This window comes from Lepidochelys kempii, chromosome 25, assembly GCF_965140265.1.
Source record: "Lepidochelys kempii isolate rLepKem1 chromosome 25, rLepKem1.hap2, whole genome shotgun sequence".
Taxonomy (NCBI): domain Eukaryota; kingdom Metazoa; phylum Chordata; order Testudines; family Cheloniidae; genus Lepidochelys; species Lepidochelys kempii.
This window is the reverse complement of record NC_133280.1, coordinates 7,727,787-7,747,356: the sequence shown is the minus strand read 5'-3', so window position 1 is coordinate 7,747,356 and position 19,570 is coordinate 7,727,787. Positions and strand designations below refer to the sequence as shown.

Genomic DNA, 19,570 nt, shown 5'->3' with positions numbered 1-19,570 from the left:
CCCACCTGGTTCAAGAGGCCAGGTGTGGCTTGTCCCCCAAGAGAGGGAGTGACAGTGGGGAATAGCGTGTCTCTTACAGAATGGGAAAGGGTGATGTAAGAGGAGGAGGAGGGGCTGGTGCTTCCTGGGTAATGCAGAAGTGCTCTGGACTGACTCATGGCTGGACACTGGGCCCTTACAGAGCAGCAGGAAAAAAAAAACCCCAAAAAACGGAAGAAGCAGGTTTCTGGGGTTTGCTTCTTTTCTAAAAAAAACCAAGCAGACCAAACAAATGAGCAGCTCCAGCCTTTCTGGGCTGTTGTCACAGGCAGGAGGAGCACCCGCTCCGAGCTGTCGCAGAGCACAGCCTTGTAAGGACACAGCCTTGCCTTCGGTGGAAACCGCAGCCCACTTGAGCGCAGTGAGCTCTCTCTCTGATGTGCTCCTCTTCCCTGAGACCTGCTGTAGCTCACTGCTCCCAGCTCCCCTGCGGGGGAACATTGTTTCCAGCCTGATAGCCAGGGAATTCAGTGCTCGGCCAGACCTAGAAAGATTTCCCTGCTGCCAGCTGGCTGCCTCCTAGTAGGGATGGGACGTGGGAGCAAAAGGCGCGCTCTGGATGGCCATTGGGATGGTGCAGGCCCTTGTCTGGGCACAGGGCCAGGCTCAGTCTCATGCTTCTGTGGGTCAAACCCCATGATAATCAAATAGAAGGTCAGGGGGAGTTTATGTTCTGAGACTGGTGAGCAAGGAACTAGCCAAGCAAAGAGCGACCCTGCAGGGTTGTGCTGACTGTCTCCTCCGATTGGCCTCGCAGCGAGCTCCTTAACGCCACTGCCCTGATATAGGCAGGATCAACATCCACGGCCAGGCGGCCGTCAGAGACTCGAGCAGGAGGGGGCGCTTCAGGCAACTCAGCCCTTCACAGAAACCTTCGCCCTTCCCTGGTGCAGTGCCCCATGTGGACGAGCGCCAGGGAAGTGCATGAGACTGAGATCCCAATGCAGGAGGCTAAGCAATATCGCAGTGACAGAACTAGAACCCTGAGCAACAGCTGGGCTGCCAACGAGCATCTGGCTGCGTATGGTCCTCAAAGACCAGCTGGGCTAGGGATGGAGGCGAGGCAGGGCAGCGTGAGGTGCAGTGGGACATCAGGGCTGGGACAGCAGGGGGTCTTGGCCTTCACAACTTCCTCTGGCAAAGAGTTCCACAGGTTGACTGTGCATTGTGTGAATAAGAACATACGAACGGCCATGCTGGTCGTCTAGCCCAGTCTCCTGTCTTCCAACAGTGGCCAATGCTAGGTGCCCCAGAGGGAAAGAACAGAACAGGGAATCATCAAAAGATCCATCCTCTGTCACCCGTTCCCTGCTTCTGGCAGACAGAGGCCAGGGACACCATCCCTGCCCATCCTGGCTAACTGCCATTGATGGACCTATCCTCCGTGAACTTATCTAGTTCTTTTTTGAACCCTGGTATAGTCTAACAGGTGCCAAAGGACAAGGCTGGGGTGCATGGGCAGAGATGTGGGGCAGGCCAGGACTGGAAAGGCAGGGGGTGTTGCAGGGGAAGCTTGCTAAAATTGCATTGGCCGAGCTGCATAGAGGGCTCAGGACTCAAAAAGCAAGGGGAGCGCAAGGGCAGGGACTGAGACCCATCAGCACAGCTGCAGTCAGGTTGCCCATAACCTTGCGAAATCCTCCACGCCATCTTCTCCTGTTTCACACCCCACCCCTCTCCGCCCTGAAGAGCCAGCTGCCGCCCGTACATGCCAGATGAAGAGGAACAGCTGAAGCGACTTTTGGAGTCCATTAGCCTATTCCCCAAATCCAGGAAGTGCTTCCCCTCCCCGACACAACATTGCCACAGAGCGCTCCCGGATCGCGTCAGAGAAGCCCGGGGCCACTTCTTGAGCCTGCTCAGCTGGATTTGCTCTCTTTGCTGGCATCCACTGACAGGGACACGTGAAATCAGCGAGAGCCCCAGAGCCGCCGAGCATGCTGTGTGCACTGGGGCAGTCCCAGGATTCTGCAGAGGCCCCCATTTTGGAAATAGCCTTCGGTTGGAGCAGTGGAAAGCGTTGTTCTCTAGAATGGCTGACGCCAGAGAAGCAGCTATGGGCCACTCGAGAGGCCTTAGCATAAATCACAAAGTCAGCCACTGGATCACAGTACTATGGGGGAGCACAGCCACACCGCCAAGGTGAGGGGCTGATAGGAAACACAGCTGTGTCAGGGGACCAGGGGCAGGAACCAGGCCAGCGAGGGCTGTCTGCCTGTGCCACAGAGCACAGAAACTTTGGGCTGGGGGCTAATGGTCTTGGCACTGGGATCTGGGAAGGGTTCCAGTACCGGCCCCAGAGCCTGAGCCCTTAGGCTGGGGGTGCAAGGTAGGAGGACACCACATGGAAAGAAATAACAACCATGCTTCCTCCCTTTAATCCCTCAAGGAAAATTCTGTCCAAGGACCTGTCTGGCAGCAGCTCTGGTGTGACGCACAAAGGCCCGGGGGCAGGAGTTGAGAGGGACTGCACAGCTTAGCTCATGGGGGCTAGCTGAGGTTGCTGCTTTTTGGGGTTTTTTTTTTGAGGACACTATTAGCTATCCTGGGTTGCAGAGCTATTTGCTAGACAGCAGAAAAAACCAGCAGGGCTCATGCTTCCTGGGTTCTGTCCGTGGCTCTGGGAGAGGAGCGTGGCCTTGGTGGTTGCACAGAGAATAGCCAAGCACATAGATTGGGCAGATTCTTTCTGAAACACAGTGTGGTTGAGACTTGGGTGTGCTATACCAGAGAACTGGATTCTGTTCTCAGCTCTGTCCGAGGTTACTTTATCTGTAAAATGAAGGGAATGGCACTTGCCTGTCTCATAGGGAGCGGTACGAAGCCTCGCTCAATTGTAAAGGTTGCACAGAACAAGTGGAGGGTGAAAGAGATGAGCCTGGCTCTCGTGGTCTCCTGGCTCCCAGCTCAGGGCACCTTCCCTGTCACAGAGATGAAGGAGGCAGAACAGTCTCCTGAATGTAGGGACCGCCTGCAAAATTTGCCAGGTGGTGCAAGGAGGCAAGGAATAGGGCCCCGATGTCCAGACCCAGCAGGGGTGCGGATCTTGCCACTTGAGCCAGTCCACCCTGAGATAAGGGGATGCGGAACTGAAATGAATTCCTTCAGCAGCGGTCATGGTGCATCGGAGGCCCAACATTTAGATTTTGTAAAGATAAAGCTGCTAAATACAGAAAGGGCCTGATTCTCCATCATCCTGCCTCTTGTGCACTCATTTACACCCGTGCAGTGGGAGTGCAAAACACAACCGTTCAGCTCTGGGAAGATTTGACACCACTTTGCACAGTCTAAACACTGGCACAAGTCACAGGGCAACACAGCACCTGGCCCACAGAGTGATGATACTTGCCTGACTGTAAACCGATATTAAATGGCAACGTTATTTCACGATTGGGGTTGTTTTATATCTTGTCCTGCTGCAGTGCTGGGAACCAAAACCCCAAAATGCTGTCCAATGGATGAGAGCCAGGAAGTGAAACTGACCAGTGTGGTTTCTGTATCTGAGCAGACTGAGAGGCACCAAGGCAATAAGTAGCATCAACGATAGGTAAACCGGTTTCTGTGCGGGGCAGGGCGGTGGGAGCATGTTCCATTATGCACCATACTCTGCACTGGCTGTCCATTCATATCGGGGGCAATGCCAGGTACCGCAATGGTCTGTGCCCCAGGTGTTTCAGAGGATGCCTCTCTCCCGGGCTCTGTTGCCAGCAGGTGTGCTCCTGCTGTCTGTCTGAAGGCTGGAGCTCATGGGAGCTGGCCGTTGGCTCCCATCAGGAATACATTCAACTCTTTTACGGCGATGCAGCTCTGCGTGCCGGCTTTCCCCTTGGTGCAGGTTCCGGATTCTCCCATCACTCAGCCTTGCTTTCTTTTGAGGCTCCCGGTACTGTCCATGCCAAACTCAAGTGGGGGGGTTCAAGCCAGCTACAAAAAGGCAGAGGCTTAACTGAAGTGCCGATGTGTTTTCCCATGAAACATGCCCTGGTGCTGCGGTGTAAATACTCATCCTTTTATAACGCAGATGGACTCTGGCAGATCGGCTCCCAGCTCTAGTCAGCTTAGTTATACTTGGCCTCATTATCCCACACCCTGGTACCCTGTGTCTTCCAGCCAGCCCCCTGCACCGGGGAATTTATACCAAGGCTGCAGTGGGCTGGCCGCAAATAGAAGAGATTGTTCTGCATGTTCTCGCTAGGACTGGTTGGAACCGTTTTTGACGGAAGATTGGGTTTTCAACCAAAGAATTTTTGTGTGTGAAAAGTGTTCAGTTTCTGCAGAAAATTTAGAAATTTCGTAAAAAAACAAAACATTTCACTTAAAAATGTCTCCTGGGAAGGGTGCAGTTCAGGTGGTGTACGTTCCCATTCTCCTCTGTGGGCCCGGCTTTCTGGCCAGACTACATCTTCCATGATGCATCGCAGCTAGGGACTCCTAATCACCAGCTCCCTTCACCAGCAGGGTAGAAAGTGGTCCACCATGGGAGATATATTCAGGTTCCTTATACTCCTCTTATGGCCAGCCAGGCTTTTTGGCTGGATTACATCTCCCATGATGCACTGCTTTCTACCTTATTGGTGAGGGGAAGAGAGAATCATAGGAAACCCTGGCTGTGATGCATCATGGGAGATGTAGTCTGGCCCAAAAGCCCAACTAGAATCATAGAATCATAAAATATCAGGGTTGGAAGGGACCCCAGAAGGTCATCTAGTCCAACCCCCTGCTCCAAGCAGGACCAATTCCCAGTTAAATCATCCCAGCCAGGGCTTTGTCAAGCCTGACCTTAAAAACCTCTAAGGAAGGAGATTCTACCACCTCCCTAGGTAACGCATTCCAGTGTTTCACCACCCTCTTAGTGAAAAAGTTTTTCCTAATATCCAATCTAAACCTCCCCCACTGCAACTTGAGACCATTACTCCTCGTTCTGTCATCTGCTACCATTGAGAACAGTCTAGAGCCATCCTCTTTGGAACCCCCTTTCAGGTAGTTGAAAGCAGCTATCAAATCCCCCCTCACTCTTCTCTTCTGCAGGCTAAACAATCCCAGCTCCCTCAGCCTCTCCTCATAAGTCATGTGTTCCAGTCCCCTAATAATTTTTGTTGCCCTTCGCTGGACTCTCTCCAATTTATCCACATCCTTCTTGTAGTGTGGGGCCCAAAACTGGACACAGTACTCCAGATGAGGCCTCACCAATGTCGAATAGAGGGGAATGATCACGTCCCTCGATCTGCTCGCTATGCCCCTACTTATACATGCCAAAATGCCATTGGCCTTCTTGGCAACAAGGGCACACTGCTGACTCATATCCAGCTTCTCGTCCACTGTCACCCCTAGGTCCTTTTCCGCAGAACTGCTGCCTAGCCATTCGGTCCCTAGTCTGTAGCGGTGCATTGGGTTCTTCCGTCCTAAGTGCAGGACCCTGCACTTATCCTTATTGAACCTCATCAGATTTCTTTTGGCCCAATCCTCCAATTTGTCTAGGTCCTTCTGTATCCTAACCCTCCCCTCCAGTGTATCTACCACTCCTCCTAGTTTAGTATCATCCGCAAATTTGCTGAGAGTGCAATCCACACCATCCTCCAGATCATTTATGAAGATATTGAACAAAAACTGATCCAAAGAGGAGAATGGGAGCATAAGTAACCAGAACTATAACTCCCATGAGGCACTGCTGCCCCCATTTCAATTAGAATATTTTGGTTTTTGGCCAAAATATTTCACCAAAGATTCAAATGGCCAGATCATCACGACATGGAGGCCACGGGTCCGACTGAGCCCGTCCTGCAGAGCTGGGGGAAGTGAGCTTTCCAAGGGCACCTGGCCCGATTGCTAACACCAAAGGCCAAAATATCCAAATACCTCAGGGCTGGAATTTCAGAAGCGCTTCGCACCCAGAAACACCCACTGAGACACTACCTGGAACATTTTCAAGTGAGCTCAGCACCCCATGGGCAAAGCTCTTTTGAAAATCCAGGCGCTTGTTTTGGTGCGTAAAAGGGAGCGGACTTCGTTTGAAATTCCAGCCCTGATTTTGAGTGCCGGAGAATTCTGCCCTTAGGGGCCCAGGGGGAGTGCGCACTGGTCCATTCAGCCTTTCAGAAACACCAGGTGTCATTGCTTCTCTTGCCTTCCTATGCGAAAAGCAGGAGCTTCCATACACAGATTGAGACAGGCATCTGGTTTTGTGGCTGCTGTTGAGAGTGCCTGCGTCCACTGCTGAGTATTGTTCAGAGACTCACAGGAGATATCCCTACGCCTCCGACGACAACAGGACAATTGGGAACTATTTTCCCCCTGTATCTCCAACCCTGGAAAGACATTGCTGATATGAGAGCCTGAGCTAGCCCCCCTTTACAGGGCTACCGCTAGATCCACCCATAAAGGGGAGACCTAGAATGGCCAGAACAGACCCCAGAATTATTCCACTGAAAGGCACTTAGGTGCAGCCTTGCTACCCCAAGCATGGCCTGTTTTGGTTTCTATGAGATGCCCCAGTGCCCCCAGCATGGCCCCCGGAAAGGATACGAAGATGTAATCATCCATGAAGCGCTTTTTAAGATTTTCCACAATAGCGTCCTCGGAGATTTTGGAGAGAAGGACCATGTCATCCACTCCGCTTTGCTTGACATTGTGGCTCTGCCAGTGAAACAGCTCCTTGCTGCCCTGTGGAGAGATGGGGGAGAATTACTGCATACAGCAATGCAAAGGAAATGCTTTTGAGAAAGCAGTGTGGTCCAATGGCTAGGACTCGGGTCTGTGAGTCAGGACCGGTGTGTGTGTATGTGTGTGTCTGATCCTTTCGCAGCCACTGACTCACCATGTGACCTCTGTACCTCAGTTTCCCCATCAGGAACATGTGAATAATAATGTTCAGGCCCCTTTATAAGGTGCTTTCAGATCACAGGAGTTACATAAGAGCAAAGTGTCCCTATTATTTATGGTTCTAACTCATTTCCAAGATATTAAAAGCGAAAGTCTCTGCTAGTAAAACAGAGCACAGCTACAGCAAAGTCAAGGGAGCGGCGCCAATTTGCAAGAGCAGAGAATTTGCCCCTTAATTTAAATCAAGTACTGTTACCCCCACACCCCCACCCCCACCCCGCCTGCGTGGTATCGCAGAGATTGGCCTGACATTTGGCACTAGGCCGTATCACGCAAGCAGCACTTGTTGGACACGTCGCCTTTGGGGCCTGCTGCTCAACATCATCCAAAAAGCTCAAAAGGCTCCTCTGGGGAAACGAACGAGGGTTGGGAGTGTGGGGGGAGAAAGAAAAAGCAGAGGCCTGCTTTGGGTGCAGGCTTTGCCATGTTCTGCAGAATCTGAAATCCCAGGCCGCCCCGATACCAGAGCCTCCTTCCCCTCCTGTGAATCACAAGCTGGAGAGGCCCAGTCTCACAAAGATGACGCCAAGGAGAACCGCCATGTTACCGCCGTCTGGTTTTGGCCCCCAGGCCACCTTGTTTTGGCCCCCAGAGCAGTCCAAAGTCAGGAGGAAGCAACTGCAGTGTACACTTTAGCTGGTGTTGCCACTTCTGAGGACAGTGGGATGAGCCCAAGCCCATCGAACTGGACAACAGGCAGCGTGTACTGAGCGCCCTGACCGATTTCCTGGGACAATACCTCAAAAACCGGACAATCCTGGGAAAACCTGGCCAGGCGGCAGCCTTGGCTTTAGCCCACTTCCATCCTGCTGGGCTGCAAGCCGGAGGAGCTGCATACAAATCTCACCCCACTACGCTATCGAAAACTAAGCTCACAAACGAGAATGCTTCTCTGTATAGCGCCAATGCCCTGTGCTCTCCCACACCCCATATCGGCCTGTCTCCACCAGTTACCTCTTGACTCAAACATGGTGTAGCAGACCTCACCCCTCACCAGGGCACCCCAGGCAGCCAGCCACAGCACAAAGGATGGGTCCTGCCTCCGTTTCCCCTGGTCACTGGGGCCGACTGAGTTATCCAGTCACCAGCCATCTCACCTATTTGGGAAAGGAAATATGTCCTCCTTCAAGTCCAGGGAAATGCCCACTCCTGGGCATAGTGTATAACTGCAAGCTTCAGCCGTTCTCTCAGAGTAAGACAATTCATCAACCCCAAACAGGGGCTTTATAGGGAGAGCCCTGATATTGGGGGCTCTGTCTTATACAGGTGCCTGTTACCCTCCCGCCACCCCCATCCTTGCTCTCTGGCCACCCTAACCCCAAAGCCTTCTCCAGCTGCGTTGCACCCAGTTCCTCCGTCATTCTTCCAGGCCCCATTCTCACGGCCCAAGAGTGAACAAACCCCGGCTCACAGTTTCCCACGCTCCTGTTCCACGGCTTCCACACCACTGGTCTTTTACCACACTTCTTGTGACTGTTCCCCTACAACCCTCGCCTCAGGGCTCCTCTGAGCAGGCTTCCCACAGAGTTCTACGCCCCTGGCCCCTCCGCCGGCAGACCCCCCTGGGGGGGTCACCCTTGTGCTAGCCGGTTCTTCCCCTTTACCCAGGGCCCCCCGCAGAACTCGTCCACCTAGTGGGGTTCCCCAGGTCTGTCACACCAGCTCCTCTTCCCTCCCAGAAGCTTCCAACTCCTGCTTGCCCAGGTCCCTGCCACTCTCTTCAAGGACCCACCCCCGCATTAGGGTGACCATATTTTCCCACAGGGCTGGCCCGAAGCACCCCCCGACCCATGCAGGCTGTCCAGAGCCCTCCCTGCCTCCCGCCCGCATGGGGCTCGCCCGAGGTCCTCCTCCCCCTGCCCCCGACGCGCAGGGCTGACCCAAGCCCCCCCAGCTTCCTGCCCACGCTGGGCCACTCCGAGGCCACCCTCTCCTCCTCTGCGTGTGAGGTGGTCTAAGCCCCCCCGCTGCCCGCTCCAGTGCAGGGCTGGCATTGCCGCTTGCCCCCCCACATGTTCCTCCATACCCCGCTAGGGGTCGCACCCCACGGTTTTGGCGAAACTGTGTATTTGTTCAGTTTGCTTTTGCCAACTGGTGATCAGCTGGCAAGAGCAAATGGGACAAATGCTCAGTTTTGCCCACCCTCTGTCCTGTTTTAGGAAACCTGGCCTATGAGGAGAGGTGAACGAAAACTGGGTGTGTTGAATCCTGAGAAAAGAAGACCGAGAAGGGGACCTGATAACAGTCTTCAAATATGTTAAGGGCGAAAGAGGACAGCAATCAATTGTTCTCCACGGCCATGGAAGGTAGGACCAAAAGCAATGGGCTCCATCTGCAAGAAGGGGGTGAGTTAGGTTAGACAACAGGAGAAACTTTCTAACTTTAGGGGATTTAAGCTCTGGACCAGGCTCCCCAGGGAGGTTGTGGAATCCCCGTCATCAGAGATTTTTAAGAACAGGTTGGACAAACCCCCCGTCAGGGATGGTCTAGGTTGGCTTGGCCCTGTCTCAGTGCAGGGGGCTGGACTAGACGACCTCCCGAGATTCCATCCAGCCCAACCGTTCAATAGTTTTATGACTTTCCCTGAACGGCTGCATGGCTCTTTATAGCAGCCAGGTGCCCTCTATCAGGCCCCTATGAGAGGCAGCTGACGAGTCGCAAGTGAACTGGACCTGTTCCATCTTAAAGGAACCAGTCTCCCTGTGACACTTGGGCCCAGATTCACGAAGGTTTTGAGCCCCCTAACTCCCACTGGTGCCACAGAATCATTTCCTCTCTGTGAGAGATGAGTAGGAATTGCTTGTTTCCATTTTTCAGTGTATCATGGAGGAAGTCTCCTGAGGTTGTCTATTTATCTTTGTACTCCCATGGCAGCTGGTTGGGAGGGAAGCTGCGGCCTGGGATTTAGGACTTTCCAGGCTATGCAAAGGGGATCAGAATGAACTGGGTTGTGCCAAGTTACTTTCCCTTGGTGGCTGCCATTTTGTGCTAAACTTTCATTTTAAAAAAAAGTATCTAATACTTAAGGCAGCAAAGAAAACCTTCCAGAGGGTGACCTGAGTGTAAACTAAAAATGCAATGATGCCTACCTGAGTCTGCAGGCAGCCTGAAACAACAGCCCGGAGAGAGGTTGTCTTAATAGGGTGTTAACTCTGAAACTTACTAATGACAATTTAAATATCAACTTTGTTCATCACTTAGAACCTGGTCAAAGCAGACAAGAAAGAACTCAGGTTATTATGGTGTGATGGGCTGCCCAGTCCACTGTGAGTAGCATCTTGTTTTGGTGTCACAAAGTGGTTGTGCTTGGCCTGTGGGAGGAGTTTGCTATGGGGGTGGAGCTGTAGAGAGTACAACCATTTATTTGTTTCAAGGCTGACCCCCGCTTTGGTCACTCCTCGCTGGTCTCTTCCTTTCCAGCCCAGTTCATTGCTCTAGCAAATTTCACTACGTTTCACTCAAAGCAGGAGCCATCCGGCAGTCCCTAGCTCAGTGAATCTTCTGCATGTGGCTGCTGCTGCTCCGGAATTTCCTTTTTTCACTTGACGTGCATCAGCCCCAGCTTTCACTTCTCCCGTCAGCCAGTTGTTTCTTCCGCTTCCCCTTTTTCTTCTCTTCCTCTTTTGCTTTGTTTTCCTCTCTCTCCTGGAGCCACAGAGCTGATTTTGGACTCCTGGTTTCAGACTGTGCCACATATTACTATAACTCTGGCCCAAGGATCCAGCCTGATTCCCACAGGAAATCAGAGCCGGTGTGTCCCAAACACCTGCTCCCTTTGTCCCCTCCTCTCTCACACGTACCACTCTTGTGCAGCCGGACCTCGCCAGAGCAGCTGGTTTCAGGCATTCTCTGATGAGGTCACATCCACTCGTGCGGATCAGCCCGTTTCCCATCCTTGTCATTCCTGTACCTTCTCCACTGTGTCACCTGCCTCGTGGGCCAGCAGATGCATCTCGGCTGGACGCAGCCAGGGACATGAAGCCTTTGGTATTTAGGAAACTCCAGCTGGTGTAGAAGGATGCAGCAACACAGGCTCCTGGCAGCTCATCACACCTGTCCTCTGCTCTCTGCATCGGCTCCCCGCAGAATTCTTAATCAGGTTCAAGGTCTCAATGCTTATCTTCAAAGCACGTCACGGCTTGGGCCCAGGCAATCGGAAAGCGACTAAAGCTGCAGGATGAGGACTTGTAGTTGACAATGCGGGTACAATGCATCTCTCCAGCCCAGTGAAACTCTCGACAATAAGGGTACAACTGATTCGTGCAGCAGACAGAACTTTCTCGGGGGCTGGCCTGAGACTGTGGAATGAATGCCCCGAGAAACCGAGGCCCATCGCAAACTTCCCCACCTCCTGTTCCAAGTGCAAGGCGCCTTTCTTTGCCCTTGCCTTCTCCAGTGTAACGACATGGCACCGTGTAGATTTATAAACAACAGAACACTCCACTGCACATGCGTCTTGGGGAGAGGACAACCAACATGTGGTAGAAGCTGGTCAAAAGAACATAAGAACCGCCATTCTGGGTCAGACCAATGGTCCATCTAGCCCAGTGTCTTGTCTTCTGACAGTGGCCAAAGCCAGGTGCCCCAATCATCAAGTGATCCATCCCCTGTTGGCCATTCCCAGCTTCTGGCAAACAGAGGCTAGGGACACCATCCCTGCCCATCCTGGCTAATAGCCATTGATGGACCTATCCTCCAGGAATTTATCTAGTTCTTTTTTGAACCCTGTTTAATTGCTTAATACACGACTGGAAGGTGCTCAGGTGATGAGCACGGTGTAAGAACCTATCTAGAATAGACTAGGATAGCAAGATCCCCAGGGAACACTGGGGTTAGTCGTAGGCCACCGTATGTGACTTCATGGGCCAAGTTCAGCCCTGCTGTAACTGTACTGACATCAGTGGGGATGAGCGTGGCCCCCTCCTGTCCTGAGTCACATGAGGTTGGGGGTGGGGGAAGAGGGGGAAATGATACAGTCCCTAGGTGGAGACAGATGGAGGCCACCAAACTGTGCCTCCCCGGTGACCCGAGCCACATCACTTACTAGCCTCAGGACCTGCTGTGGGGCTGTAATACTAGCCGTGAAGCAGAGTCATGCAATGGGAAGCGTGAAGGAAAAAAAAAAGCCATTATTCCATATAAACCCAACTCCACCTCCCTCCGGGTCCCTGGGGCACAAAACTCTTGCTAGACAGAACTGTTGCAGGATTGCGGCTTGTTAGCCGGGATTCTTAGCAGGAAGGACTCGGTGTAGGCAGGATTTTGAGAGACCCTTCAGAGAACTCAGCCTGTTCTTCCCTCTTTCTCTAGTTCCTCATTTGAGTTCCTTCCTCTGCCTCACTCCCCCATACACTCTTTCTTCCTAGTAAGAAGTTATGAAAGAAACCCAGTGAAGATGGCAGGTTTCAGAGTAACAGCCGTGTTAGTCTGTATTCGCAAAAAGAAAAGGAGGACTTGTGGCACCTTAGAGACTAACCAATTTATTTGAGCATGAGCTTTCGTGAGCTACAGCTCACTTCATCGGATGCATACTGTGGAAAGTGTAGAAGATCTTTTTATACACACAAAGGATGAAAAAATACCTCCCCCCACCCCACTCTCCTGCTGGTAATAGCTTATCTAAAGTGACCACTCTCCTTACAATGTGTATGATAATCAAGGTGGGCCATTTCCAGCACAAATCCAGGGTTTAACAAGAATGTCTGGGGCGGGGGGTGGGGGAGGGGGATTAGGAAAAAACAAGGGGAAATAGGTTACCTTGCATAATGACTTAGCCACTCCCAGTCTCTATTCAAGCCTAAGTTAATTGTATCCAATTTGCAAATGAATTCCAATTCAGCAGTCTCTCGCTGGAGTCTGGATTTGAAGTTTCTCTGTTGTAATATCGCAACTTTCATGTCTGTGATTGCGTGACCAGAGAGATTGAAGTGTTCTCTGACTGGTTTATGAATGTTATAATTCTTGACATCTGATTTGTGTGCATTTATTCTTTTATGCAGAGACTGTCCAGTTTGACCAATCACCATCACAGGGCCTAATCACATCAGCCACACTATCAGAGGCTCGTTCACCTGCACATCTACCAATGTGATATATGCCATCATGTGCCAGCAATGCCCCTCTGCCATGTACATTGGTCAAACTAGACAGTCTCTACGTAAAAGAATAAATGGACACAAATCAGATGTCAAGAATTATAACATTCATAAACCAGTCGGAGAACACTTCAATCTCTCTGGTCACGCGATTACAGACATGAAAGTTGCGATATTACAACAGAGAAACTTCAAATCCAGACTCCAGCGAGAGACTGCTGAATTGGAATTCATTTGCAAATTGGATACAATTAACTTAGGCTTGAATAGAAACTGGGAGTGGCTAAGTCATTATGCAAGGTAACCTATTTCCCCTTGTTTTTTCCTACCCACCCCCCAGACATTTTTGTTAAACCCTGGATTTGTGCTGGAAATGGCCCACCTTGATTATCATACACATTGTAAGGAGAGTGATCACTTTAGATAAGCTATTACCAGCAGGAGAGTGGGGTGGGGGGAGGTATTTTTTCATCCTTTGTGTGTATAAAAAGATCTTCTACACTTTCCACAGTATGCATCCCATGAAGTGAGCTGTAGCTCACGAAAGCTCATGCTCAAATAAATTGGTTAGTCTCTAAGGTGCCACAAGTCCTCCTTTTCTTCTTCCAGTGAAGATGGGATCCTAGTTCAGATTAATCATGCTGTTTTCCTGTTATGCTATTATTAGCTGGACAGTTGTATGACTATTCATAGCATTTATAATTGTGCAAGCGAAGCAAGGGGTTAATCGAGCCTCATGCTTCAGGGCATGGTCAGCTGGTCCTGACAAAGGTCAGGAAGGGATTGTTCTTCCATGCACAGCAATTCGCAAAGGGCCAGGTGCATTTTGGGGCTTTCTGGCCTTCCTCTCAGATCTCTGGGATTGGCCATTACCAGAGCCAGGATACTGGTCAGTCTAGGCAGGCGAGTGGTGTTATCTGGTGTGCGCATCCTGAGCTTGCTGCATTAAAGGATTACGGCAAATAGTTCAGTTTCCTGTATCACAAACAGGCTTTTGATCAATAATACACTCAATCCATTTCAGCCACACACTTGACACCATGGGACTCCAGACAGGTGGCTGGTTCTCACCCTTAGACATAGACAACTCACTGTTTCTTGACCAAGCTACCCTGCACATGCCTTCCTGCTCCCACATGCATAGGTGGCTCCCTGATGGAGTTAATGTGCCTCAGTAAACAGCCGCAATGGGACAATCCTGGGACAATGAGAGTTTTGTCACTGGCTTTAGCGGGAGCAGGAATTGTCCCCATGACAGTACTTATACAGCACCTTCCGTTGGAAGAGCTCAAAGTCCTTTACAACTCCATGTGAGTTAGGCCTCACCATACCCTGTAAGGCAGGTCAGCCTCATCATCCCCTTTTGCGGGTGGGGGAACCGAGGCACAGGGAGGTCACACTGCAAGTCACGCACCCAAGGTCACACAGTGCATCAGTGGCAGAGTCTGGAATGTGTGATGTGCAGGCTGTGGTCCTGACCACTATCCGCACGCCCTCCCTGTCACATACTAACCCCTGCCAATGAAAACTGTGAACACAAGTTTGTGAATCTGACTCATTCTTCACAATAAAGCTACAGGGTGAAGGGAGGCCCCTCCGTGCTAGCTAGGCCTGCTGAGGGAACTCACATGCTCACGGCTGGAGGATAGCTAGCTTCTGACTGGACAGAAGGAAGTTCTGGTCTAGGGCTTAAATCATAGGGCTAGCTGCCAGGAGGCCCAGGCTCTATTCCCAGGCTCCGGCTCCCCCTTACTGGCAGCCTTAAGTAACCATCAGCCAAGAAGGGGGCAATAAGTGAGTTTGCTTTCACAACTGTTAGCCCCCAGTTCCCCTTTTCCTTCCGCAGTAGCATCTTGTGGCTGCAGCACAAACCTCAGGCCCAGCCTCTTGCAAAATCCCAGAACTCAAGAACTAGGGCTTGAAAATGTTGCCTGCAGCATTTCAGATGATGTCAGTGGAACAGTCACATACATGCAGCCCCCCACCCCCGGGAGGAGAGGGGTTAAGCCCTCACTGCCAGGGGGCAGAAAATGCCCGACCAGGGTCCTTTTCCTCTACGTTCTCAACAGCAGGGGCCTTTCAGATACCCTGGACGTGACTCAGAGACCAAGTTCTTTGGGGGCAGGGACTGTCTTTTAGTTCAGCATACAGCGCCTAGCGCCACAAGCTCCTGGTCCATGGCTGGAGTGCCGAGACACGACTGCAATACAAACACGTAAGTAATGACAATTGTGATCATCACTCTAATCAGAAAAGGTTCCACCTTCTGTAAGGCTCCCAGGGGCTGGATTGGCCTCCCACTGGTAGTTTTAATTACTAGGGCCCCGATCCTCAGCTGATTTTTGTGGAAGTTAGGAACCTAAGTACCTTTGAGGACCCGAGTCGAGGACCCTTGGCTTGGAGCCAGGGGGGTCCGATTTGACATTCCAATGATTGGGAGAGGTTGTGTTTCACGCCCACCTTGCACTGGTGCAAATGACAACACAAGGTACCAGGCGATGGAATTTAGCACTTAGTTTGTCTCCCTGGCTTCTTAATTTCTCTCTCTTCTGCTGTTATTTCTCTTTGAAACCGCCTCATTTAACTGGGAGACAGTTTGTACGTTTAGTGTCATCCCAGCCCAACGGCAAGTGCCTTCCTGCATTCACCCAGCCCAATGAGTCTAGATCAGATTTACAGATTTTGTAAGGCCAGAAGAGACCATTAGATCATCTACTCTGACCACCTGTATAACACAGGCCATTCCATTTCACCCAGTTACCCCTGCACTGAGCCCAGTAACATGTGTTTGACTAATACACCTCTTCCAGCAAAGCAGCCAGTCTGGATCTGAAGAGATGGCGAATCCACTACTTCCCTTGGGAGCGTGCCCCGTTGATTAATCACCCTCACTTATTTCTCTGCCTTATTTCTCATGTGAGTTTGTCTGGCTTTCACGCCCGACTATTTCTCCCACACCCTCGTGGAGGAGCTGGCTTTAGGTGTGAGTCTAGTGGCTGCTACTCATCTGTTAGCTGCGATGAGTGAACACTAATAACGAAACCTAGGGCCTGATGCCCCATTACGCGGCACCTTGTGCAGCCAGCCATTCACGACAGGATGCAGAGGGTGTAAAATACTGCTAAATTGATGCCGTCAGTGACGATACGATACGCAGGGCAGCGGGGATTCTAGACCCACTTGTTTGTGCCCTAGTCTGACACGCGATGCTTCATCACTGGCTGTCACCGGCGCTTACATTTGCTAACTGCCTCTCCCCCCACTCTCCCCGACAGCTCAGAGTTTTTGCACAGATAAAGATCTGACACAACTTCACCAGCGATCTTGAACACCCTCTCAGCCTTGTTTCAAAGTGCAATTCCAGTCGGGAAAGCAAGAAGGAAAAACAAAGACAGCACAAAGCGGGGCAAAGCATCACTTCCAAAAGGGGGGCAAACTTAATACCCCCTGAACTATCCAAAAGACTGAGAGAAGGATAGTGCATTACCAGCCAGGAAAATCAAAACCAATCCAAATGACTAGAGCAAACAGGAACGGGGTGTCCAACTGCCCCAGCACAAAACCCCACCTAGGACCTGAGAACCCAGGTGTGTTTGATCTGCCACTTACGGGAGTACGAGTGACAGGAAGGATGAGTAACCTTGAGGTCAGAGCACAGAGGGGGCTGTCAAATGCCCAGTTCCCAGCTCTGCTATCAAATTCTTGTACGGCCTTCGGCTAGTCACGGAACAACGTCGTGCCTCAGTTTCCTCATTTGCAAAAGGGGGCTGATACGCCTGACTCGCCTCGCCAGGGCAGGGGTGGGAGAGCTATGTGAAGTGCCTTGAGATGCTCAGAGAGGAGCGGGGAGCATCGGAGCTTGCGGGGCAGCCAGCTAATGCGGAGGGGGGTGGGGGGTGGCAAAGCCTCTAGCTCGCTCCCCCGGCTCTGCAGGACCAGGAGAAGGGAAGGATGGAAGACACAGAGGGAGTATGTATCTTGGGGGAGGAGTCCTGCTTGTATCCGCAACCACACTCTGAAAAGGTGCACCGTGCTGCTGCTTCTCTTGTTCGGGGTGTTTTTTTTTTAATCACACCTCTCGGCATGACTGAGAGCCATCCTCACGCTGTCTGTATTTAACCCAGGGGCAGATTCAGCTCTGCACCGACACTGGGACAGAGGCAGCTGGCATCTCACCTATTCAGGATCTCCTGGCACAGGCTAGGGCAGCCTCAGAATGACTTTCAATTGAGACCAGCCAGGCTGGTGGGGTGCATAGGGGTCGTTTAAAACCAGACAAGCCAAAGGCCTGACTGTAGGGGCAAGTCTCACACTGCTCCCCACCCAGGGGACCTTTCCTGGTGTGTGGATATTGTGGGGATGGGGTCTTTGGAATCCCCTCGAGAGACAGGGCCTGCCCCTGCCTCAGTATCGGCCGCGCTTTACCCTCTGTGTTCACACTCGCTGCTGTGTCCCGTCCTGGGGAGGCAGAATGGGATTGTCCAAGCTGGAATTTTGCCTACAAATTTGACTCCTCCAAAACGTGTCATGGGCTCCTTGATGGTCAAAGCCTTGAGAGATGGTCTTGTGGCTACAGGACAGGCCTAGGGATCAGAAAACGTGGGTCCCCCAAGGTCTTATAGACTGTGATCCAATCAGCCCTTTACTTTCGCTTTGTTAAGCTGAATAGCTTGAGCTCCTTGCATCTGTCACTATAAGGCATGTGTCTAATCCTTTAATCATTCTCTCTGCTCTTCTCTGACCCCTCTCCAATTTCTCAGCAGCCTTCTTGAATTGTGGGCACCAGAACTGGATGGACTGTTCCAGCAACGGTCGCACCAGTGCCAAATACAGAGGTAAAATAACCTCCCGCCTACCACTCCAGGCTCCCCTGTTTATGCAGCCAAGGATTGCATTAGCCCTTCCGGCCACAGCACCACATCGCGTCATAAGAACATAAGAAGGGCCACACTGAGTCAGACCAATGGCCCATCCAGCCCAGTATCCTGTCTACTGACAGTGGCCAATGCCAGGCGCCCCAAAGGGAGTGAACCTAACAGGTAATGATCAAGTGATCTCTCTCCTGCCATCCATCTCCACCCTCTGACAAACAGAGGCTAGGGACACCCTTCCTTACCCATCCTGGCTAATAGCCATTAATGGACTTAACCTCCATGAATTTATCCGGTTATCTGTCTCGCTGGTTCTCTCTCCTACGCCCCCACGTCTTTTTCGGAGTCAGGACGTTAGGCGTTCCCTGCTTTGGCCTTCCCATCTGTATCTCTGGAGGGCAACACTGAGCTCCCTCTCGGTCATGTTGTGATGCCCAACAGCTGGCCAAAGAGTTACAGCTTTCTGTAGCTCCCAGAGATGGCACCTCCTGACACCAGGTTTGACAGCAGCGGAGAGGTCCCCCATTGCAACACCGACACAGCTCACACCTGCCTAGCTGGCAGAGCACGAGCTGGGCTGTGGTCTCTGCCTTGCTCTCTTCGTGCGTGGAGATGACGGGGCCGCTGAAAAGCCGAAGCAGCAGGAACTCTTCTGAGAAGCAGGGCCAGCACGTCAGGGTCCCTCCAGCCCCCTGGGTAGCTCACAGGCCCCGGTGGGCAGGGCCAGGGAAATCAAAAGCACCACGCTGCCTGAACCCCTCCATCACCATCAGTCCCTCACCCCCAGTGCAAACAGCCCCCGACAGCCAGGCCCTACCCTGGGCAGCTGCGGGTGAGAATCCAGCTGAACAACAGCCACAGATAAGGAACAAGCCAGCGTGCGGCCAGTAAGCAGAACATCCCCCCTGCTGTCAGCATCCAGCCCGCTGGGCTCCCCAGCGCCCCCCACTTCCCTGGCCCTCCCCTGCAGACCTGGATGACGCAGGGATGTTAATTCTCATTCATCCCCAGCCCCACAGGGGCTCACCTGGCAGCCCCAGGGTGTTACTGGGGAGGGAGCAATGACTCCAGTAGGTGCAGGGGCAGGGCGCAGTGACACGCGGTGAGTGCAGAGCAGGGCCAGGTGCAGTGACCCCAGTGGGTGCAGGGATGCCCAACAGTGGCAGAGCAGGGGGCAGTGTCCTGGCCTTTGCAGCATGGCTCTGATCTGCTCTACTTACCATGGTGTCCCTGCAGCCTGGGGGTCCTGCTCTTCCTGCTGCAGCCCCGAGACGGGGTGGGATCGGGTCCTCGGGGAGGGGCTGCTCTGGGCTCCTGTCACTGGGGATCAGGGAACATGGTGACTCCCTGACACTGACTCTCCTCACTTTGCTTTTCTGCAGCAACTGACAAAAGTGCAACTAAAATGAGGACTGATTTCCTTTGTCACCCCTCCCCCCCCCGCTTCCTCATTTGAAGCTGAGTGGTGAAGGGGAGGGGGGGAGCAAGTGCTGTCCACCTGTGAGAGCTGGCACTGGGCACGGGGAAGCACCCACTGGGCACCCATGCCTGGGGTGTGGAGCAGGAATAGCGCCCCGAGGAATAGCGCTCTCGAACAGCCTGGCATTTGGGCAGCAGCTAGCTGCCTGGGGAAGCATATGGCTCTGGAGGGGCTCTGAGCAGTGCCTGCTGGAAGTTGAGATTACA

General features: G+C 52.3%; 1 protein-coding gene across 1 annotated transcript in view; it reads right to left on the bottom strand.

Moving 5' to 3' along the window:
* The window catches only part of MYO1F (myosin IF), a 47,227-nt gene extending 27,962 nt beyond the window's left edge, over positions 1-19,265 (bottom strand). The window contains exons 1-2 of the mRNA XM_073323651.1: positions 19,105-19,265; positions 6,562-6,699 (exon numbers count right to left, since the gene is read on the bottom strand). Of these exons, the coding sequence (XP_073179752.1) occupies positions 6,562-6,699; positions 19,105-19,107 (141 nt within the window). The 5' untranslated portion in view covers positions 19,108-19,265. The remainder of the gene's footprint in view (positions 1-6,561; positions 6,700-19,104) is intronic.
* Positions 19,266-19,570: the final 305 nt, after the last annotated feature.